Here is a 24,744-nt window from a genome sequence, read left to right on the forward strand (position 1 = left end):
GTTGTCAATTTCTCACCATAAACTGGAAAGCATTAAAACTCTTATAGCTGTTTTTTCAACCATGTCTGTCAGACCAGGGTTTCCCAAACTAGGGTCCACGGACCCCTGGGGGTCCTTGATGATTGAAAGGTTGGTTCGCAACTATATGGAGAGAGTCTGATCAATCTTTAAGGATTGATTTCAATCAAAAACACATGTGGGTACTGTTTAGATTCTTCCAGTTTTGGAAGTACTGTGAAATCCAACCTACCATCAATGTTTATTACATTCTGCACGACTTTCTCTGCATGAACTTCATGAATCTGCTCAGCTCGAACTTCTTGTAAGTGAGAATTAGTTATGTTTGTCTCTGTAAGAGAGAAATAATTTGGGAATGAAATTTTAGACATTCAAATCAATTATTATTCTGTAAAGTAGAAACTTGTGTCCTTGCCACTTTGATGTGAAATATCAAAATAATATATTTAATATTCATTAACTGAAACACTTGAACTAACTTTATGGGATGGGAAGTCATAATTCTTGAAGCTTATGATACTAAATCCGTTACAGATACAAAATGTGCTGGACGAGAAAGAAAGCCTTATTCAGGGGAGAGGGGACACCAAAATTTTGTGACCGCGGGCCAGGTATGACTCAAACTGTGTTGAAACGGGCCGGACAAATATTTTTGCAATACAATAAATTCACAAAAGTTGGGGAATGCATTCAATTTATTTAACAATATAAATTTTGAATTTCTGAAGATTTTAATATCAAATTATATATTGCAGAATATAGATTGAGAATATCATAGCAAAACAAATATAATAGACTTCTAGACATTTATCCTTAGGTTACCTGTTAGCAAAACATTGTTTTCATGCATAGTCACATGTGAGCAGTGTCACGTCTTTTGATAGCCCGGAATCTATATCGACGAGACACAATGAAAACGTATCGAACGCGCCACTCTCAGCCCCTTTGTCCACAAACAAGACACGTGCATAAATCACTTCTTTATATTCTTGGCAAAGAACGGCGGTTTTCTTAAATAAAATAAAACAAAATTGATTAACATAAGTCAAAGCATATAACAACAACAAAAGGCAAATTTCTCACCAAACGTTTTCCGATCCGGGAGGCTAATACAATTACAATATATAACAAATAAATAAACAGTCCACAATACAGACAAATATCTGCGACTCTTTACACGACGAATACGTGATGCAAATGACCGAAAGGAAAACGCTAAACCAGACAATAGATAATAATACTAATTTACGCTACAAACAAAGGGTAATAATGAGTCTACAATGATTGGATGCAAGGCAGAGCACGATGCACTGCATACAGTGGCAAAATATACGACAAACGTACGTTTACAACGTAACATACCCCCACCCGAATATATGACCCAGGGAATATATTCTAAAAAATTAAACGTTGTAAATGAAACAATAATTCGATGGACTATTTTTGGTCTTCTAGAAATCGACATAGTTTAGTAATGGGTCGTCTGACAACATTTGTGCCGGTTCCCACCAACACTGAGCGGACGAGTCCATGTTTGTCTGGGAAGGTATTTATAACCCTTCCAACAGTCCATCGACCGCGAGGAATCGATTCATCAACTAGCAGAACCATATCGTCGACTTTGAAGTTATCACGTCCTTTCGTCCATTTCGACCTTTGTGTTATTGTTGGCAGGCAGGGTTGTCCAAAACGAATCGAATATTCGAATGTATTCGAATATCAAAATATTCGAATACCTTTTCGGCTGATTTTCGAATAATTCCGAATAGTAGCCACTTTTCGCCGTAAACGTGGTGTTTCGTTTTACGGGAATCTTCAAACGACTTTTACGCTGTCTCACGTATTGTAATGACGATGAATTAGAATCGGCACTTTGATTGTTTATATTCTGTGCGACCGTACGTCGCATAGTGTTGCGACACATTTGCAGGTTTGCGTGGGTGGACATTGCCAACGAGGCTTCTAATTTACAAATTCATTTCCATTACGTCGAAAAATTGACATTTACCGTATTTCCCGGCTAATTAGTCGCTTTTCTAGGCCACCGAGATAAAGTGATTTGTGACCCTTTCGTTTTGCCGATTCAGCAGAACACGACAGGAAAACACAGCTGTGAAATAACCCGTGGACGTACAGTGTATTACTTATCACATTCCAAAATTATTTCAACATTCGGGTTAAAAGGTTGTCCAAAATGATTGCCGCTTTACAACTTAAATTTACCGCTCAATTGTTAAAAATAGTTAATTCTGTGAGTATGATTCTACCAAACTAACATGATCTGGTTCTAAACATTTAAAATTATTAGCGCATATCAGCATAACTGAACAACAGGGACACAATTTTTCTACCCGTCTTATTGGAGGTCTATATGGAAAAACCCCTTTTTGGAGTGCTAAAAATAGACATCGTCCTATTTGCCATGTGGACTTATTAGCCGGAAAATACGGTATTTATAGCAGTCATTGTTACGATATCCAATAAATTGTCACAAGTTGGAAAAACAAGTCGGTTTATTAGAAAATAATTTCTGATAACGATCCTTTACCAGGATGATTTTTTGTTGCGCAAAATAATCCAATCCATGACTGGTACCAGCATTTAAAATGTCATGCCCTATTAATTTAATTCTGTTCAATGTAACTCATGGTTGTATCGACAATCTGTGGACATTAAATGTGTGGTAAACTGACCGATTTTATTAAAAATTTAATTCATATTTTATATTGATAAAATAATGAAAGTATTAATACCAAATACCACGGGCATTTGTGGACATGAAATACGTGGTAAATTGCCCAATTATAATTTCGGATTCGTATTTACAAAATAATTGAACTATTATAATTCTAAAATGCAACGGCGATCTGTGATCTTAAAATGTGTGGTAAACTGCCCGATTTACCAACATTTGAGTTATGATAATAGAATTAAATTAACACGGTAAGGCATTTTAAATAGTGGTATCGGTCATGGATTCGAATATTTTGCGCAGCACAAAATCATCCTAGTAAAAAGTCCATACTTTTAAATACAAACCAATGGCAACCATTATCCAAATTAGTTCCCAAGAGCGGGATAAAATATAAATTCTTTTTCTGACGTGTGACAATTATTCGTGAGTACGAAAATAAGAATAAAAAACTAATTATATTCGGCATAATATCACCGCAATCTGTGGACATAAATTGTGTGGCAAACTCGCGATTAATATTAATTTTTGATTCCTATTTCCGTATTCACAAAATACAACGGCGATCTGTGGACTTGGAATGTGTGGTAAACTACCCGATTATGAATAATTTTTGATTCCTATTTTCATATTTATAAAATAATAAAAGTATTATTACTCAAACATACAACGGCGATCTTCGGGCCTCAAATGTGTGGTAAAGTTCCCGAATATAAATAATTTTTGATTCGTATTTTTGTACTCGCGAAAAAATTGTCACAAGTCGGAAAAATAACTCATACTTTATCCCGCTTTTTGGCAAATAATTTGGATAATGGTTGGTATTTGAAAGTATGGGCGTTTTACTAGGATGATTTTGTGTTGCGCAAATATTCAAATCCATCATCGATACCACTACTGCCGTATTAATTTAATTCTGGTGACATGACTCATGGTATATAAAATATATACTGCAATAATCTGCAAATATGAAATGCCTGGTAATATAGGTAGGTTGTAACTTGTAGATAGCAGTTATTCCATTGCTTATTGTATGGAAATTCCTACATACATTTAGATAAGCTTCAATTAATGGATTTTAATTTCGAAGTATTCGAAATTTCATATTCGGAAAAAATAATTTCGAATGTATTCGAAATAGTGAACTATTCGGTTTTGGCCATCCCTGTTGGCAGGTACTCTTTTATCCATCGATGCCAGAATTCATCTGCCAGATATTGTACCTGGCGCCATCGCTGTCGAACGTAGCAATCACGCTTCGTGAATACACCTGGTGATACATTTGGTGACGAAACAACAAGTAGTAGATGGTTGGGCGTCAACGGTTCATCAGCTGAGTGGTCCATTATCACTGGAGTTATCGGTCTGGAATTCAGTTTCGATTCCACTTCAACTAGTAGCGTCTCCAACTTCTCATGAGTAATCGATTGACCTGTCAACAATACAGATAGAATTCGTTTAGTTGATTTATTCATTCTTTCAAAAACGCCACCCGTATGACTGGCGTATGGAGGATTAAAGTTAAATTCTACGTCACGTTGACGCAGATGGTTTGCAATATTTTGCTCGTTCCATTTGCTAATTGATTCTTTCAATTCGCGACAAGCACCTACAAAATTGCTTCCATTGTCGCAATATATGTGAACAAGACGACCTCTGCGTCCAGTAAAGCGTCTCAATGCGTCAATGAAGTCGTCTGGCTCTTTGGGTTTATCACAGGATGATGTGGCAATAACCATTTTGTTGGATAGATGTTCGGCGACCTAGGACTGTCAGCTATACGAGCGTATCCTTTATCAACATAATCATTCAATGTCTGAATATATTTTTGGTGCAATGTGTCATCTTTGAAAAGACGTCGCTTTAACTGACGAAGGCGATTCTCCGCCACTTTCTGATTACATGGTAACTCGCGATGATTGATTTTCCACAATAAAGGTAGTTCGTAATGTCCATCAACAAATTTGAGTTTGTCTTCCACGCAACTACGCGCTATTCTATCTTCGCGGGAAGTTTTGAAGTTTTAGTGTCACAAATACTGGGGACGTCAGCAAAATCCGTACGCCAAAGTCGCTCAATCTGCGACGCCAAAGGATTTGTATCAACGAAATTAATGAAAGTGTTTTCATAGACGGTCAGAGACGGACCCATAAGAGACCAACCCAGAGGGGTTTTCACCGCAATCGGCTGTTGACTCCGACCCTTTCTAAATTCCTCCCACACAAACACTTCGGGAACATCCGCTCCTATCAGCAAAGTCACTTCACCGTCGTGTATTCGAGGAAAGTCGATATCAGACAAATAGGATAGCTTACGCAAGGAACTGCGCGAGGGTAGCTTATTGGGCTTTATGGGCAAGTTACTGACGCACAATACATTGGGCAATTCAATGCAATCGTCATGTCCGTCAATTTCTTTAACGAGTAGAGGGGACAACTTCTTTGCTTTAACACATCTGGGGCGATTACCAACAGTTTGCAATGTAACATCTATAGGCACCCCGGTTAGATTTAATTTGTTCATCAATTTCACACTACACATGGTGGTTGTAGAAGCACAGTCCAAAAGAGCGTATGTATCAAAAGCCCTGTTGCCAGCAGTTACTGTCACCGGGACGATATTCATGTAAACACCGGTGTTCCCTTGTTGCTTTGCGGGCGCCAATTTATTAGCGTGAACGTCGTGATCCGCATGGTTCATCGAGGTACCGACGGAACAAGTCTGTTTACTAATACCATCTCGCCGTGTAGGTGTCTCGAAATCGCGATGCAACAAAACATGATGGAACGGATACTTACAATCGTGAATGGGGCAACTTTCATTCTGGATGCACTGTCTAAACATATGCCCTCGTCTTAAGCATTTGAAGCACAACTGATTCCGTCTAGCCACGTTATATCGTTCGTACCATGAAAGGACTTTAAATTTCTTACAGTTGAATAATTCGTGAGAGAAATTACAATACGGGCAGTGCCAATTTGAACCACTAGCAGAAATAGCAAAAGCACTACCTTTCGCCTTAGAATTTTCATAATAATTTGATTGCCTTCTATCTCTTCGGGCAAAACGAAAGTCTGATCTTGAAACATTAGCTTGCTCGGTGACAAATTTAGAGAGGTCGTTGTAACTAGCTTCACGATCCTCCGTTTCTAAAATTGTTGCCACTTTGAAATCCCAAGCGTTTTGCGACTCTGGTGGCAATCGTTTAACAATGGCCAGCAAATTGTCAAAATTATTAAGATTGTCGTACTCACTGATTTCTCCAAGAACTAAGCCACATTTCCGCATCAGACGCGCATACGCTTGCATACCTTTCGCGTCGTCAAAGTTCAACTTCGGACCACGCTTCAACCTGTCCAAACAGGTGCGGGAAATGACATGATCTTTACCATATTCATTCTTCAGCTCTCTCATAGCTTCGCGATATCCGCGACTCGGTTCCATCATTGAGCAATGATCAATGGCATTTTTCGCTTCGCCCTGGCACAGCTGTAACAAATAACTGAGACGTACGTTATCATCATCTACAAGATCTGTAACATGGGCCTTAAAGTTGCGGATAAAGGAATAATATTCCATTGGATCACCTGAAAATTTTGCAATTTCCGGTTTGGGTAGATCGACAGTTCTGCGATGTAAAGCATGGTTCAAACGTGGAGGCACAGGATTAGCTGAGCTACTATCAGCTGTGTGTGTAGGCAAACGTCGTGGAGTATTTTCACGACCGTTATCAATGAGCTGGGATTTAGGTGGGAAATCACGGGTTTTCACGCTATTGTCGTGCCTAATTCTATCTACTGTTACCCACCGCAAAAATTTGTCATCGCTCATTTCCCAAACCTTTGATTCTGTTTCAGCAGCCTGTAAAGCGTGTCTTGTCCGAAGCTTACGCAAGTCGTCTTCTAAAGCTGAGAGTTCTTCTTCTTGACGGGCCTTTAGGCGTGCCAGCTCCAACTTCACTCTTGCATTCCGGACGGAGAAAGTCGATGACGCTGAAGAACCCACGTCGCTAACGTCACTGGAACTCCTGCAAACATCTAGATGAGTTTTAAATTCATTAAAACTGCCAGGAGCATTGCTAATCATTGCCTGATGTTGGTCATCCGACCTACCACCGGTTGCCATTATCGAGAACCCGAATTAATGTTTGAAACCCTTTGGTTGAAAACTTGAGAATTTTGGTATTAACGTTAATATCATTGAAAACTTCACAAATTATGTTTGGGGACTTGAAATCGTTTGAATTTTGAAGCACGTTTGAAAACTTTTATGTCACGTCTTTTGATAGCCCGGAATCTATATCGACGAGACACAATGAAAACGTATCGAACGCGCCACTCTCAGCCCCTTTGTCCACAAACAAGACACGTGCATAAATCACTTCTTTATATTCTTGGCAAAGAACGGCGGTTTTCTTAAATAAAATAAAACAAAATTGATTAACATAAGTCAAAGCATATAACAACAACAAAAGGCAAATTTCTCACCAAACGTTTTCCGATCCGGGAGGCTAATACAATTACAATATATAACAAATAAATAAACAGTCCACAATACAGACAAATATCTGCGACTCTTTACACGACGAATACGTGATGCAAATGACCGAAAGGAAAACGCTAAACCAGACAATAGATAATAATACTAATTTACGCTACAAACAAAGGGTAATAATGAGTCTACAATGATTGGATGCAAGGCAGAGCACGATGCACTGCATACAGTGGCAAAATATACGACAAACGTACGTTTACAACGTAACAAGCAGTACAAAAGTTAATGTGACAAGAAACGTACACACAAGTAACAGTTTTGCCGAAAGCACGTGCCAAGAGTGCATCCATCATTCACAGAAAATGTTGCGTACCGATAGAGAACTTACCGGTAAGCATATTATATCACAGCTATTCCTAGAATAATTTTGGATTACTACAAGTGCACTACAACTCCTAAGAAAGCAAAATGATGATTGACTTATTTGATTCATACTTAAATTTCCAAAACACAACCAAAAACTAACGAATTGCATTCAAAATCACAAAAACGAGGTATTGTTTACACTTTACAACAACGACTGAAAATCTGTTCTGAGTGGATGCGAAAAGGCTTATTTTTATCACTTTTTGCATCTGATTGATTGGCCAATATTACGAAATAAGCAAGAAAGTCGATTCCCAGGGTAATATCTCTTGAAGAAAAAAACCTTACAAAACATTGTTCTAGTTATTACAAGCCAGATGAAAGGACGTCACGGGCCTGAGGTTTTGTGACCTCTGCCTTAGATCATTGTTACATTGATGCATTGAAATCCATCGTTCAATGGACACACTTTTGATGTTCAACCACCACAGATGTTTCTTTACTTTTAATCAAATGAGAACATACTTGTAGTAGTCTGTAACTAAAAATGTTTGGAGGGGGTTTTGTCAACCAGAACACACACACGCACACAAACATGGCACAGAACCAAAGAAAAAAGTTTGCAATACAGATTAGAAGGCAACAATACGACTAAGCGGTGACCAAGGTTCTAAATAAGTACAAAGAGCTACTGCTTAATTGGAATAACCGGAATCTTTGCGACTCGCTATTGTACTACACTCTGGGTGATGTTGTGTTGGAAAAAAAAAAATTGAATTCAAGTTCACTATATTATCATTGAGAAAGAATTTTCTTTTTAACCATAAGCTAGTAGAGATAAATTCATTGTAATTCTATAAAATACTACTACTTGCCAAACAGAGTGATCCCCCACAACTTATCCTTATTGAAGATAAAGGGCAGATAATCATGAAGACGGTTTTTCACTATAGTATGGTACTATGTCAGTTGTGGAAGTAGTTACCCAAGCCAAATTTATTCATTAAAATTTCCTTCGTAATTTATTGAAAAGTTCATTCATATCTGAATAATCAATAATATTTCTAAAATTTTTAAACTCCTGAAATCCTGAGGAATACAACCTACCATCAATATTTGTCACATTCTGCACCACCTTCTCAGCATGAACTTCATGGATCTGCTCAGTTCGAACTTCTTGAATCTGAGAAGCGGTTATATTTGTCTCTGCAGGAAAGAAATAATTTGTGAGGAAAATGTTAGATTTTCAAATCTTGCATTATTGCATGAATTAAAATTGTGCTATTTCCAGATTTCATTGAGTATTAAAATAAGGTTCCAACATGGTAATCGTTAAATGAAACCACTCAAACTAACTCTAGGAGTTGAGAATACATAATTCTTCAGTGACAGAAGCAAAATGCATGGGAGAGTTGAATATTATTGATAAAAGTTGATGCACTAAAAGCAGCATTTAATGGCAGCTCATCTCTGGGTGAATGCTACAATAGCTGGTATGTTCATATAACTTACATGATTGAGTAACTGCCTGGGAGCCTGGCTGTCTGTAATAACCAATTTGTACAGAGGGTGGGTTTGCCCACCAGAACACATACACACAAATATGTCACTCAATTAAACGGAAAATTTTGTGTGACAGACTTGTGGGCAACTATACACAAGGGTTATACAAGTACTTGTGTGAAAGAATTTACTATTTCAATTCAATGAACAGATTTCTTCAATTGTCAGTTAATTGCTACAAACTAGAAGGCACAAAAATTCTTTAGTTATAGTTGTTTTCTCAACCATGTCTGTTATGCCAAGGTTTTCCAAACTAGGGTCTGCAAACCCCTGGAGTGATGACTGCATAGGAGGTTTACAATAATATGGAAAGAGTCTGGTTGATCTTTAGTGATTGATTTCAATCAAAAAGGCATTGCATTTTTTGTTTTTTTTTGGTTGAGAGTTGTGGAAGAATATCCATTGCAGTCAGAAAAGACAGTTCAATTTTTTTGCCGTTTACAACAACCTATATGTGTGAGGCAGTATTTGTTATGTGTATATTTATTGTATTTTTGGCAACTAGCATTTTCCCAGATGGCTGAGCATGACCTGTGATGTTATCAGTCAAAGATGACTGATCATGACCAACCAACTGTGAAGGTGGAGTAGCCATGTGTTCTCTGTACTTGAGGGATCAATCCTGTCGTGTGTCTTGGGGATTACCTTGGTTACATTTACAAATTATGCGTTTATTCTGAGTTAACAGTATTTTCAGATATTATCCATTTAAGATGACAAAATTTAGGTCGACGCTTACCATAGAGCCTGATCTATTAGTTTGCTTGTCACAAATTGCTGAAGAATCTATAAATTATGCAGTGAAAAGCAACCTAATCCATCACATTAATGTCATTTGTGTTGCTGTGTTTGGTGTGAAACATTGTATGTTTTAAATGAAACATTATCCTTTCTCGTTGGTTAGGCACAGAAATGGTTATGGCATAGGATAGGGCTTTTTCAAAAGTAAACTCACAGATGGGCTATTCCAAGTGACACTACAATAAAATCACAATAAAATTAGTCATGTAGTATAGTGCCCTACAATGTATACTGAGCATTGATAGAAGCTTTGTGTTTTATGACGGAACGGAAGTGTTGAGCTAGGGTAATATTTGGATTATTTCAATTATGGAAATCCTGTAGAATCAAACCTACCATCAATGTTTGTTACATTCTGCACCACCTCCTCAGCATTAACTTCATGGATCTGCTCAGCTCGAACTTCTTGAATATGGGAGTCAGTTATGTTTGTCTCTGTAAGAAAGAAATTATTTGCAAATGAAATATTAGATTTCAAATCTGGCATTACTGCATGAAGTAAAAATGGTTTACTCATACCTATTTTGTTAAATGAACCCCTTAAACTAACCTTAGAAGCTGAGAATACATAATTCTTCAGTGACAGAAGCAAAAATAAATGTATGGCAAAGTCTTATATTATTGGTAAGCCAATGCAATGAAAGCAGCGTTTATAGGACACCCAGACTTTGGTGTCCACCACAATAGCTGTTCCTTTATTCTGTCAGTAGTTTATAAATCGCAAGCAGAAAGTACACATTGTACAAACATAATGAAAAAAGGTAAAAAAATGCATTTCAGAGTGAAGGCAGAAGCGATAAAATACTGATGGTTATAGAGAAGTGTCACTTATGAGGGAGTGAATCTAACATTAAATCATAATAAAAAAAGTCAAAAATAGAATACTAACAAAAGTTGGACTGGGGGTCTGCATATCCGATTTGTATGACCAGCAGCGAGATAAAATTATTTCATTGTAATTTAATTAATGTAACTAATTTTTTAATGCATTAATTGATGTAATTTAATACCATATGTATAAATAAATCACAATAAAATTAGGCAAGTAGCATAGTCTCCTGCAATGTATATCAAGCATTGATTTAAAAAGTGGTTTAGTTTGTGTTTTATAAATAACAAACAATTTCCAGTTGTACGGTTGGCAATTTTCCTATATTTCTTCTCTCAAAATCCTGTGAAATCAAACCTACCATCGATATTTGTTACATTCTGTACCACCTTCTCAGCATGAACTTCATGAATCTGCTCAGCTCGAACTTCTTGAATCTGGGAGTCAGTTCTGTTTGTCTCTGCAGAAGAGAAAAAAAATTGAGATTTCAAATTTGGCTTTAGTTAGTGAAATTTCCACATTTCTATTTAGTAAATATTGAAATATGGCTCAGAATTATACTGCACTCAGGACGTGGTTGTGGTGCCAAATAAATAATTGGAATTAAGTTTATTGTGTTATGATAGGGTTCGAATTTGATCAAGTGAAGCTCATTAGTGATTTCCCAAGTATTGATTTGTAACAAAATAACCTTGTAGGATTTAATAATGGTTCCTAGATTTTGTTCATTGAATAATTTTGATTATCTTAGGTTAGATTATTCCCCTAACCTGAGTTTCTTGATTATTTCAGGTGAAACAAATGATCTAAGCTATTGTCCCAATAAAGATTTTTTTGTTATGCTGATATCAAATTATTTGCTAATATATTTCTGAAACACTCAACATTTTATTCCAGTATCTATGATTTTTACTATTTGGACTATAAAATTCATCAAATGTAGAAAGAAACATGACGTGTTGGCAAAGAATTAAGATTGTTGCAATCGGGTAGTCGTGAAAAACAGGCAGTAAGTCGTAAATCGACACCAATAACTATTATTATGCTGTAACGAAAACTCAACAAGCGTGCAACACTGTCCATCGCCGAGCCAGCTGTGACGACTGCGTATATTTACGAATGCCCTCACATACTAAATGCTATAAATTTCATCAAAAATTCAAGATATCTCACCCGTAATACTTGGAACCAAATTTGGCTCGTGACACTGATCCGTCATTTAAAGCTTTATTTGGCATCAGGTTATAGAATTATGACTAAGAAAAAAGATTGTTACATTGCTGATTATGATAAGTAGAATAAGTGAGATTGTTGCTATTACCATGCACTTGAGACTGCCATGAAATATTTGTTTTTAATCAAAGAATTTATCCCATATAGTTACATCATCCATTGTATAGGATGGAGCTCTTATGAACCAAAATTTCAAAAACTAAAAATTGAATACACCATGCCGAACGAGCCCAAAATCCAACATTGCAGCTGCACAATTTCGAATACCTAACCCGACATTTATCTATTCCACTGCCTGCTTTCACCTGAAGTAATCGTGGGCGTTGGTCCTTGCTATGACGTAGGGAATAACTAATTCACATGAGGAAATAGCGTTTGGATATGACGGAAGTCAAGATTTCTATATGAAAACCGATAACGCGTCAGGTTATTGTATACAAATATTAACGCAGCACGTTCAACAAATTGCTAAGAATGCTCCTGAAACTCCTGAATCATCTAAATCAGAAAAACTGCTGACGAAATTCCCACTGTGCTCTACTATACACGATCGCTCCCATCAATCATGCTGGAATGCACCCGAATATCAAAACGGATATTGTCGGTAAGTGCTGGAATCTGATACTTTTATTGCATATGCAGTCATATTCAAATTATACACGATCAAGCATGGCCATACGATCGACCACAGGGATATACACAAAAAACTATTACAATTACACAAGACCAATGTGAAAGATTTGGCGCTCCAGAAGTATGTGTACCAATATAGAGGTAACTAATTTTGTTCTCCTACTTTACATCAAGATGTGTACAGGGACAGAAGCCTATGGGTAGGGGGTACATTTACTCGGCTAACACAGACAGTGCCTGAACTCGCGTTAGAACTAAAATAAGGAAAATCGGAATAAAATTATGGCCTAACCCTAACATGGTACACATACCGGTGTCTCCAAAATGTCGTGTCCCACTTGTACCACGTGTCCCACCTGTCCCACTTGTATCACGTTTCCCACTTGTACCACGTGTAGGGATTATCATATTTTTCAATTTCTAATTTTGAATAAAGCGCGCCAACACTGTTTTTGTAAATTTAGAATTGTCAAACCAGATAAGTACGACTGGTAAATTTTGTATTCTATGAAAATTTTCCGAGATATTGGGGACGGGGAGAAATATTATTTTAACCACGTAGAAAAGCCATTATTGCCGATTTATTCAAGTATTTAGTATCAGTGTTTTATTCCTAAGCTGAGTTACGTGAATTCTCAACACTGAGTATTAGAGAGATTACCAATTTGCGGAGTTTTAAATTATTATTATTATTATATTGTTATATTATTAATTTACAAACTTCGATACAAATCCTACAAAAAAGATAAATATCAGCATAAATTTAATTTGTGTTGTGAATGCACTCCTTAATAGTTGTCTTTGACATCGTCGCCGATGTAAAATCAAATTTCTGTCCAAAAATTAAAACCAAACTGCGATATCCGCCGTTGCATGAGAATTAATATTTACTAGTGAATAAAAAGTGCTTTAATATACCGGTAGTTTATTGTTATCAATTGGGATGTCAAGCCACCGAAAGGATCACGGTGACAAAAATATTTACTGCGGCCTTGGGTTATGACAAAATTAGGAAATAAAAATCTCTGCATTGTTGCGAAGTTTTTAGTCTTCAAGTAAATTCCGAAAATTGAAATTGTCACGGCGATCGTTTCGGCGGCGGTTACAAATACGGTTGTTTGAAATGACAATACTCATTATTCGGTGTTGTGTTCGTTGAAAATATTCGAATAATTCGACTAAAAAAACTATTTGTCCACCACTAATCACGACGCATGTTAATTATCATTGAATGGCAATTAAAAATCAACTTGTTTAACATTAAAATCCAAGTAATAGCGTGTTTTTGTACTTATAAACGACTTTGAAGCTACTGACATCCGCGAGTTACACTTGCCCCAAAATTAATTTTCACGATTTCTATTGTTCTATTTTCAAATGCGGGTACTGCTGACTACGGATTAATGGTCGATATTTGAAATAGGACTTTCAAAATATTCACCATAAACCGCCAGGCACATAAGAGGCGGGCTACACGTAACTGTGGAATTTCGATGTGAACGACGCATTCTTTTCAGTTTATTAAACGCCTTACGTCGTCGTGAATTGCATTTTGGGTGCTCTGTTTTTTAATTTCACCGAAAATTTTGGCTGCGCCCATGTCGGTACCTATCCGATATCAACCCGGCTATATTCTGGCACTGATAAACCGAGTCATAATTTGTCACCCATGTCATCAATAACCAAAACTATTGTGCTTGCTATGACCAGAATGCCTTTGTTGAATGAAAGTGCGACCTGCGGTTTTACTCAGTTATCTTTATTTGGTCCTCCTGTAATAAAGGTTGCACACCCTTGGTTTTAACTACTTAAATTGCTTTGCAACCTAGTTCTTCGCTTGATATTTATCATGTTTTTTCGATTTTCGTCATTTTTTTCTATAAATTTAGAGCAATAAGGGAATATTCAGGTAGTTTGTAGACTAACATGAGATGTAAAAGTTAATAATGTCCCGAGCAAGTGTTGACATTATCTATCGAACCAAGAAATTATTGCTCCATCTAACATGAATACTACCATATTATTTTATGATATTTTTTCCATTTTATTGCATTTTTCTCTCCGATTTTATATGTAACTGCAATACCTTATATTTTTTCTGCAAAGATGTTTGTTATTTTATTGCAAGCATCAATTGCTTTAACCATTTTATACTAATTTCTTTTTATTAACTGTTAAGTTCCCTTATTTTTTTCATCTGCAAGTCCTTAATGATACTAGCCCAATTGAAAAAAAACTACAATCACAATTTCACGAATCATTGTGATGTGATCATATATTTTGTCGCATTCACTACTAAGAACATAAAGTCATGTTTTTGATGGAATCAGTCTGCTTTACAAATGCGTCTTTGTAACAAAAATAAACGAATTTCTTCAATTGAGCATTGACTGATTACTATAGCTAAAGATAGTATTATTTATTACGTAATTTGTCCACAAATATCTCATTCATTGGGGGCACGTTTTCCAAACTGGAAAAAAATTCATCCCTGGCGAGTAACTTTGTCCTTTTGAGAAGGAATCGGCTATGTATCTGCTGTAGCATTACTGATTTCCCAAAGTTTGCTCTGCCTACTATAATACAATGCACACATTCAATTAGAAAATACTGGAACTGTACAAAATCGGTTTTTCAACTGGGGCAATAGACAAAGATCTAAGGATTAAATTAATACAGTAGTTTTTATCCATAGTGGGGAAAGAATAAAAAGGTTGAAAGATTTGATAAGGGAAAAGTTTAACGGAAAGGGTTTGGAATCACATGACTTTTACACCTACATCTTATTCATCAAATGTTTTGTCCACATGTACAATATGTATTTTGTCCACATGTATCCCATTTATCAAACATTTCATTTAACAGATGTTTTGTCCACCAACAGCTCATTCGTGAAATGTTTTATTTTGATACATGTCGTTCAGGGGTTTTGTCCACATATATCTCATTCGCCCGATATTTTGTCCATATACGTCTCGTTTCCTTGATGAAACAACAGCTCATTCGCAAAATGTTTTCTCTCCATACATTTCGCCAAGGGGTTTTGTCCACATCCACCTCATTGGCCTGATATTTTGCCCACATGAATGTCGTATATCATACATCTGATTAACCATTTATGTTGTCCATATATATCTCGTTTCGCCGATGAAACAACAGCTCATTCGTAAAGTGTTTTCTCTTCATACATTTTGTCTAGGGGTTTTGTCCACATGTATTTCATTCGCCGAATATTTTGTCCACATGAATCCCGTTTATCATATATTTCACTCACCAGATATTTTGTCTATATATATTTCGTTTCCCTCGCCGTGATCACAGTCGCCGTGATTATTCGCTCTCGTTAAAAAAACGACTTTTTTAGTGAGACTCTTCTGTGGCGTATAATATTCAATCCATGGTAATTAACTTAATTGTGTCTAACGTAACTCGTGGTGGCGGGTTTTAAATACATTGCTACTCTAAAAAAAAACAGATGTAATATGCGGACATAAACACATGATATAAACTGTCTAATTATATTTAGTTTTCATAGGTATGTTTGCAATCTTGCAAATTGTTATCGCGGTTAGGAATCCGTATTTTTGCCATTTTGCGAAATAGAAAAATCTGTACTTGTAACACAGATCCGCTCAATGCTGCCACTCAGGTTATTTTTAAGATATAAACGTTATAATCTCACGACGTAATATCTATTTTAGTACAATAAAACTCGATTGGATTAATAAATTTATCATCATAATTAATTTACCATCACAATCCGTTAAGTGTGACATGTGGTACAAGAGGTACACGTGGGACAAATGGCACAAGTAGTACACGTGGCATACGTGGGACAAATGGCACAAGTAGTACACGTGGTGCAAGTGGCACACGTCGGATATGGGGTGCAAGTGGGACATGTGGTACAAGTGGTACACGTAGGACAAGTGGTACACGTGGACAAGTGGGACAAGTGGAACACGACATTTTGGAGACACCCGTACACATACTACGTGAGCACCGAAGATTTTCCAAAGCTTATCAACCCGTTGACTGTAGGCTACCTAACCAATGAGTGGAAAACCCTTGGACAACATCTATTGTTGTATCGTTCGGTTCTTAGCCGAACAAAATTATAATCGTTCTAAGAACTAATGACTAACGTTACGAAAATAAGAAAGATTGGTATCGTATTTCAAGACATTATACCGGATGATAATAATTATCTTCATTTTATCACAAAAACGTACACAAGACAACAGCAAACACATGTAAGATGAGGGAAATAAATTAAAACGGGGAGAACGTAAAAAGTTTGGTTTTGACACATAGAAATACGTGTGACAGTTCACTTAAGTAACATATATCTCCAAACATAACGTGCATAAAACAGTGATAGAAACTCCAAACAGTCATCTCTTTTATTCATTCTTTTTATTCTTCCTTTCTTCGGCCGAAGAAGGTGATTTTCAGCCCGACCAACATGAAAGTTCTCGAGAGACTGAACATTTCAATTTTCAAATTGAATACTAATAGTAAATACTGTTCGAGAAAGTTTAAAATAAATTCTTCATTCCAAAATGTATTAAATGAAGTAAACAATCTCTTGTGCAATCAAAATGCTGGATTGACTGAGGATCGAACAGGCTTCGCCACTGGAAAAAGAATAATCCAAAATTCAATGTTTATAAAAGATGCAATTTCGCATACAAATATAGAAGATAAACCTTTGTTATTAATGTCTTTATATCAGGAAAATGCATACAATTCAGTCTCATATAATATTTAAATTATTGATCAAAATTTATTTCGTGGATTCCGGTATTGTATATAGATTACTTTAGTAGCAAAATTCAAGTTAATAGTTTTATTTAAATAGTGCATAACTTTGATACAAGCAGGACAATGGTAGGATCAAGCAGAACAAGTGTGAGACAAGCGAATATAGTTTAATTCAATCAAAAAAGCAGAACAATTATGATACGCCCAAGATAAGTTTGGAATAAGGGGTACAGGTGTAGAACAAGAAATACAAGTGTGATAGAAGTAAATCAAATGCGGGCCGAGCGGAACAAATGTAAAACAATCAAGTCAATTTTGTTTCAATAAGGACAAACAGGATAACAGACAAAATAACAGGGCAGGGTTCAAATAAGCAAGACAACTGCGAATGAAACAGCAAAAGTGCGGTAGACAAATACAAAGGTGAAACAAAACAAGTCAAACAGGGGTGATGATATAAGCATGATAAGTTTGATTAAATTGAAACGAGTGTGAGAATTTCGGAAAAAGTGTGGGTTGAGCGGGACAAGTTTGAGTCAAACAGGGAAATTGTGTGACACTCATGAATAGTGTGAGAAAACAGGACTAGTGTGAGATAAGCAGGACTAGTTTTAGATGAAGTGTACAAATGTGAGACATACAAGAGTGACAATGGTGGGTCAAGATTCAATAAAGAAAAGCAAGATAAGTATGATACGGACAAGACAAGTTTGAAATAAGAGGTACTGATGTGGAATAAGAAATACAAGTGAGTTAAAAATGACTTTTTTTACATTTGTTCTGCTCGCCCCGCATTTAATTTGCTTCTACCACACTTGTATTCCTTGTCCAACAACTGTACCATTTATTCCAAACCTGCCTTGCGCGTATCATACCTGTCCTGCTTTTCTTGATTGAATCAAAAGTTTTTCGCTTGTCTCACACTTGTTAAGCTTGCCCCAATATTGTCCTGATTGTATCATAGTTATCCTGGTGATGTTTCTTTTGTACTGTTAATTTATAACTTGTTTTGCGTGTCTCACACTTGTCCTGATTGAATTAAATTTTTCTCTTGATTCTGAAATATTGTTCTGCTTCTAGGTCAGTTTTCCTACCGGTCCCAAATTTGTCTTGCATATGTTTTGCTTACATCAAACCTTGTTACCCTCGTTTGTCCTGATAGTGCCACCCTTGACCCACATTAGTCCTGATAAATTCGTACTTGTCTTGAGTTTCTCACACTTGTCCTGCTTGTATAATACTTGTCCTGCTTTCCTAAATTAATCAAAAATCACTCGCTGACTCACACTTGCCATGCCATTATCACAGTTGTTTTGGATGTCTCACATTTGTACAGTTTATCTAAAACTAGTCCAGCTTATCTCACAATTATTCTGCTCTTCTCCACACGTGTCTTGATAGTCCTACACTTGCCCTGCTGGGATTAAACTTGTCTCGCTCGTTCCTTGCTTACCCTGAATGTCTCACATTCTTTCTAATTTATTCAAACTTGTCAACACGTGTTCGGCTTGTCCCACATTTGTGGGACGAGCGGAATCAAACAGGGCAAGTGTGGGACTATCAAGAATAGTGTCATTCGAGCAGAACAAGTGTTAGCCGTGCGAATGAATTTTAAATAATTCAAACAATGCAGAACAAGTATCATACATGCAGGACAAGTGTGGAACTAACAGGACTAATATTAAAAGGGCAGAAAAGTATAAGACAAACAAGGGAGGTTTGATGAAACATGTAAGCAGGACGAGTTTAGGATGAGCAGGACAAATTTGGGACAGGTAGAAAAACTGAGATACAAGCAGAACATATTTCAGTTGTAAGATAAAAAATTAAATTATTCTGGACAAGTGTGATAGAAGCAGAACAAGATTTAGATAAACAGTACAAAAGTAGCATCAGCAAGATAACTTTGATACAAGCAGGACAATGTGGGTCAAGCAGAGCAATTGTGAGGCAAGATTCAATCAAGAAAAGCAGGATAAGTATGATACGCGCAAGACAAGTATGAAATAAGGTGTACTGGTTTGGGGCAAGGAATACAAGTGAGGTAGACGTAAATTAAATGCGGGGCGAGCAGAACAAATGTAAAACAATCAAGTCAATTATTTTCAATAAGGACGATTCTGGGACAAGCAAAATGAAGGCACAGCTTTGAAACAAGCCGGACAACTGTGGGTGGAAAAACATGAGGGCGATAGAAAAATACAAATGTGGGACAAGCCGAACGAGTGTAATATAAGCATGCAGTATAATTATATTGGAAAGTGTGTGAAACAAGTTTGAGTAAAACAGGACAAGTGTGAGAAAATCAGAACAAGTGCGAGATAAACTCTATAAATATGAGACATCCAAGACGACTATGAATCAAGCATGACAAGTGTAAGTCAAGCGAGTGAATTGTAAACAATTCAAGAAAAGCAGGACAGATATTATACAAGCAGGACCAGTTTGAGACAATCAAGACAGGTGTGAATTAATTAATCAGGATGAGTGCGGAACAAGTGTGGCACTAACAGGACAAATATTGGAAACGCAGGAAAAGTATAGGACAAACAAGGCAAGTTTGATGTATGCAGAACAAGTTTAGAATATAAAGGAAGAACTTGGGACAAGTAGGAAAACTGAGATACAAGTAGAACATGTTTTAGAATCAAGAGAAAAATTTAATTCAATCTGAACAAGTGTGAGAGAAGCAGGAAAAATATCACAGAAGGGCAAATGTGAGACAAGCAGGACAAGTTTTAAATAAACAGTACAGAATTAACATCTCACAGAAGGATAACTTTGATACAAGAAGTACAATGATGGGTCAAGCAGAACAAGCGTGAGAAAAGCGAATAAATTTTGATTCAGTCAAGAAAAGCAGGCAAGGCAAGTTTGAAATGAGTATGAGACAAACCGGACAGGTTTAAAATAAGAAGGACACCTGTGAGTGAAACAACATAAGTGCGGTAGACAAATACAAATATGGGGCAAACAAGACAAGTTTGAGTCAATGAGGACGATTGAATGACAGGCAGAACGAGTATGAGACAAACTGGACAGGTTTAAAATAAGCAGGACAACTGCGAGTGAAACAACATAAGTGCGGTAGATAAATACAAATGTGGGACAAGCCGAATAATTGTGATACAAGCAAGACAAATTTGTTTAAAGTTAGTGTGAGACATGCTGAACAAGTGCGGGGCGAGCGGGGCGATTTTGAGACAAGCAGAGAAAGTGTGGGACTATCAATACAAGTGAGGAAATGCGGAACAAATACGAGTCAAGCATGACAAGTGTGAGACAAACGAGTGAATTTTGATTCAATCAGCAATAGCAAGAAAAGTATGATACAAGTAGGCCAAGACTGGGACAAGAGACATATTTCAGAATCAAGAGAAAAATGTGATCGAACCAGGACAAGTGTGAGAGAAGCAGGACAAGTACAAAAGTAGCATCACCAGGATAGCCTTGACACAAGCATGACAGTGGTGGGTCAAGCAGAACGAGTGAATTTTGATTCAATCAGCAATTATAAGTGTGGTAAAAGTTACATAAATGTTGGAAAAGCCGTGAAACAAGTTTGATTCAATCACGACGAGTGTGAGAAAGGCAGGACAAATACCATAGAACAGAAAATGTGGGACAACTCATACAAAGATAGTAGAAGCAAGATAAGTGTGGAACAAGCAAGATCGGTTTGATTCAATCAGGACGAGTGTGTGACAAGCCAAACAAATATAAGACAAACATGACAGGTTATAAATAATCAGAACAACTGTGGGTGAAACAACCTAAGTGCGATAGAAAAATACAATTATGGGACAAGATATATGAACATGACAAGTTTGATTAAATTAGAACGAGGGTGGGACGAGCGGCACAATTTTGAGGCAAGTGGGGAAAAGCAAGACAAGTGTCAGATAACCAAGACTAGTTTTAGATGAACTGTACAAATATGAGACATCCAAGACAACTGTGATACAAGCATGACAAGTGTGAAACAATCAAGACAAGTATGAATTAATCAGGACGAATGTTGGACAAGTGTGGCACTAACAGGACAAATATTGTAAGCCAGGGAAAGTATGGGACAAGCGAGGCAAGTTTGATGCAAGCAGGACAAGATTAGGATAAGCAGGACAAACGGGTTGGAACGGGTAGGAAAACCGAGATACAAGCAGAACATATTTCAGTTCCGAGAGAAAAAATTTAATTCAATCAGGACAAGTGTGAAAAAAAGCAGGAAAAATATCGTAGAAGGGCAAGTGTGAGACAAGCAGGACAAGTTTAAAATAAACAGGACAAAAGCAGCATCACCAGCAGAACGATGGTGGGTCAAGCGGAACAGGTGCGAGACGAGCGAATAAATTTTATTTCAATCATGAAAAGCAGGACAATTATGACTTGCGTAAGAAAAGTTTGAAATACTGGATACAGGTGTGGGCCAAAGAATACAAGTGTGGTGGAAGTAAATCAAATGCGGGGAGAGCGGAACCAAATGTAAGACAATCACGTAATTTTTGTTTTATTATGGACGAATCTGTGCAAGCGAAATAAAAGGACAGGTTTGAAATATGCAGGACAACTTGTGGCACTATCAGGACAAATATTGGAATCGCAGGAAATGTGTAGGACAAACGAGGTAAGTTTAATGTAGGCAGAACAGGTATAGGATAAGCAGGACAAGTTTAGGACGGGTAGGAAAACTGAGATACAATCACAACATATTTCAGAATCAAGAGAAAAAATTTAATTCATTTAAGACAAGTGTGAGAGAAGCAGGAAAAATATCACAAAAGGGCGAATGTAAGAGAAAAGCAGGGCAAGTTTCGAATAAACAGTATAAAAGTGGCATCACCAGGTTAACTATGATTCAAGCAGGACAATCAATAGTGGGTCAAGCAGAACAAGTGTGAGAAAAGGGGATTAAATTTTAACAGGCGCGACGGTGTGGCTCAACGGGCTAAGCGTTAGGAATACGCTCGTCACCGCACCTCTAATTACTCTGCGTGGGTTCGAATCCCATACAGGGATGGTTATGTGCGGGAGGATTGCTGGACTACTCGCCGTCGTTGGGTGGTTCACGTAACCGCTGGTCGGTTACGGCTTCCTCCACCATCAAGTCCATGTTTCCGAAAAAACGAACAATATAACTAATCCCATACCCGACTTGGAATGGTAACCGGACGAGAGGCCGTGGTTCGCCTTACGTAAATCCTATCCTAAATTTGCAGCCATCCCGGTTGTCATCATTGTCTGTCCAAATATCGGGTTCAGTTCGAAAAATAGAAAGGAATAGACGCTGATGATACAAATGATCAGAATTTAGATTTTTTTATGTACAGCAAAAGGAATAAAAAATAATGAAATAGTCCGCCGTTTTCAAGCATTGAGATTTACTTGTTCGCCCAAGCATGCTTTTTTGTAGATAACACCTTCAAAAAGACGTTGTCCAATGTTACATCCACGTGAACGTCCGAACAGGACCAATTAGAATTGATTTTACATGTAATACGTTCGCTAACAATGTTAGCGGGAAGCAACGAAACAAACAAAATAACACATTCAACTTCAGTAAGTAGGTTAGCGTTGCGCTACATAGCAACAACAGTAGGGAGAACATGTTCGTGTAATATGCTGGATGGCTGAACGCCAAAGCTGGATTTTTATCTGGCTTGTCGGGACGGCGGGACAAGATGCACTAAATGCAAAGATTATCCTTGTGGTTACCAGTTTACATCAAGCGTTTTGAACGGTCGCCTACCTTATCCATTCTTTGTGATTTTTATAATTTAATAAATTGTTCCATACAATATTGCTCTCGTTTGACTGATTGCAAGCACTCATATACTTTGATAAAATTGTATCGTGTTTTTCAATGATTACTTTTTATGAATATGCTTGTTTCGCTTATAATAAATTTAATAAATTCAGTTACTCAATTGGCAAAAAGTATGTTTTTGGTGCTTTGTTGTCCTAGACTTTTTAAAATCTCTGTTCAGGTCATGTTACGCTTGAATGAATTAAATTCTTATGATTCAAACTCACCACTTTATTATATTTTCGGAAAATGCGCATAATGTCGAAGAAAACGTGGCTACTGAGTGACGCTTTTTCGATAATACTTAATATGCTTTTCCGCACAAACACGCAATAGTCGTGAATGTATTCATTTGGGCAATAGTTATTGTTCAATTGTGACGCGTAGATTTCTCATTGTGAAGAACAGCTATGGTTACAGTCACGCTCTAAAGGAGACGAACAATTTTCATTTCTGAATAGACGAATTCTCGCGTTGATGACCTCGCATTTTGATTTCTCGAATACCTATAATCGAAAGGACATGTATATCACATATCAGTTTATGATGTATGTAACTTACAGGTAATTTGTTACTATACCGGTACAGTAAAGTTATAATGTTACCGGTATCAGTTTTGCAGTTTGAGTCACATTACCGATACGGTACCTGGACACGGTACGGTATAACTTATATTGTATCTACTCTTTATTCTGTTATTCAGTTTTCAGTACGGTACTGTTTTATTTGATGTTAACAATTTCCTACGGATTTATACTGAATGAAACTCAGCACATAAAACTGTACTGGCGCGGCGGTGTGGCTCAACGGGCTAAGCGTTAGGAATACGCTCGCCACCGCACCTCTAATTACTCTGCGTGCAGGCGTGGGTTCGCAGGTTCGAATCTCATGCAGGGATGATTATGTGCGAGAGGATTGCTGGACTCGTCGCCGTCGTTGGGTGGTTCACGTAACTGCTGGTCGGTTACGGCTTCCTCTACAATCAAGTCCATGCTTCCGAAAACAAAAACAATATAACTAATCCCATACCCGACTTGGAATGGTAACCGGACGAGAGGCCGTGGTTCGCCATATGGATAAGCCGTCTTATCCCTTTCCTCTCCCCCGGGATAAATATGTAAATCCTATCCTATCCTACCGGTAAAGTGAAGCAGTTGATAGGTCTGTAGGTCAACTATTGTGTATTGTGCTCATTCTGCTGTTCTGTGATAAGCATCCGGAAACTTTTTTCTAATGAACTTTATTTGTCTGTTTGTGATGATATAAAAATGATGTTGATTCAATGCGGTTAGGGATGTAACTTAGATTCAAAATTTTGAATTAAAGCGATTCGAATCAACATCAATTCAGATAGATTCGAAGCAATTTGAAAAAAAAATAAATTGATTCTATTAAAAAAAAAAAATAGTAACTCAGATAACATGAGGCGATACTACACCAAAGTGCATTTTTATTATTGCTTTCACAGATTTCTGGATTTTTCGAATCTTAACACTCAAGAGTGTTTTTATATTTCATATGACTTACTGCTTCAAAGGAACCAATGGT

General features: G+C 37.0%; 2 protein-coding genes across 5 annotated transcripts in view; both read right to left on the reverse strand.

Annotated features, from left to right (window-relative positions):
* LOC120338386 (uncharacterized) overlaps nt 1–12,590 on the reverse strand; it is a 36,438-nt gene extending 23,848 nt beyond the window's left edge. The window contains exons 1-5 of one of the 4 annotated variants that reach the window (XM_078116911.1): nt 11,937–12,590; nt 11,125–11,223; nt 10,271–10,369; nt 8,678–8,776; nt 251–349 (exon numbers count right to left, since the gene is read on the reverse strand). In XM_078116911.1, coding sequence (XP_077973037.1) covers nt 251–349; nt 8,678–8,776; nt 10,271–10,369; nt 11,125–11,223; nt 11,937–11,982 — 442 coding nt within the window. In that variant the 5' untranslated portion in view covers nt 11,983–12,590. Of the gene's footprint in view, nt 1–250; nt 350–840; nt 2,310–8,677; nt 8,777–10,270; nt 10,370–11,124; nt 11,224–11,936 lie in introns of those variants that run through there. The other 3 variants (XM_039406372.2, XM_078116913.1, XM_078116912.1) reach the window with 3 other exon arrangements.
* On the reverse strand, nt 3,856–7,704 carry LOC144428197 (uncharacterized). The gene is made up of 2 exons (XM_078117089.1): nt 6,022–7,704; nt 3,856–4,142 (listed from the first exon to the last, which is right to left on the reverse strand). Exons 1-2 carry the CDS (start codon nt 6,833–6,835, stop codon nt 3,856–3,858), a joined length of 1,101 nt encoding a protein of 366 aa, XP_077973215.1. The 5' UTR covers nt 6,836–7,704.
* Nucleotides 12,591–24,744: the final 12,154 nt, after the last annotated feature.

Source organism: Styela clava, chromosome 10 (genome assembly GCF_964204865.1).
Source record: "Styela clava chromosome 10, kaStyClav1.hap1.2, whole genome shotgun sequence".
NCBI classification, from domain to species: domain Eukaryota; kingdom Metazoa; phylum Chordata; class Ascidiacea; order Stolidobranchia; family Styelidae; genus Styela; species Styela clava.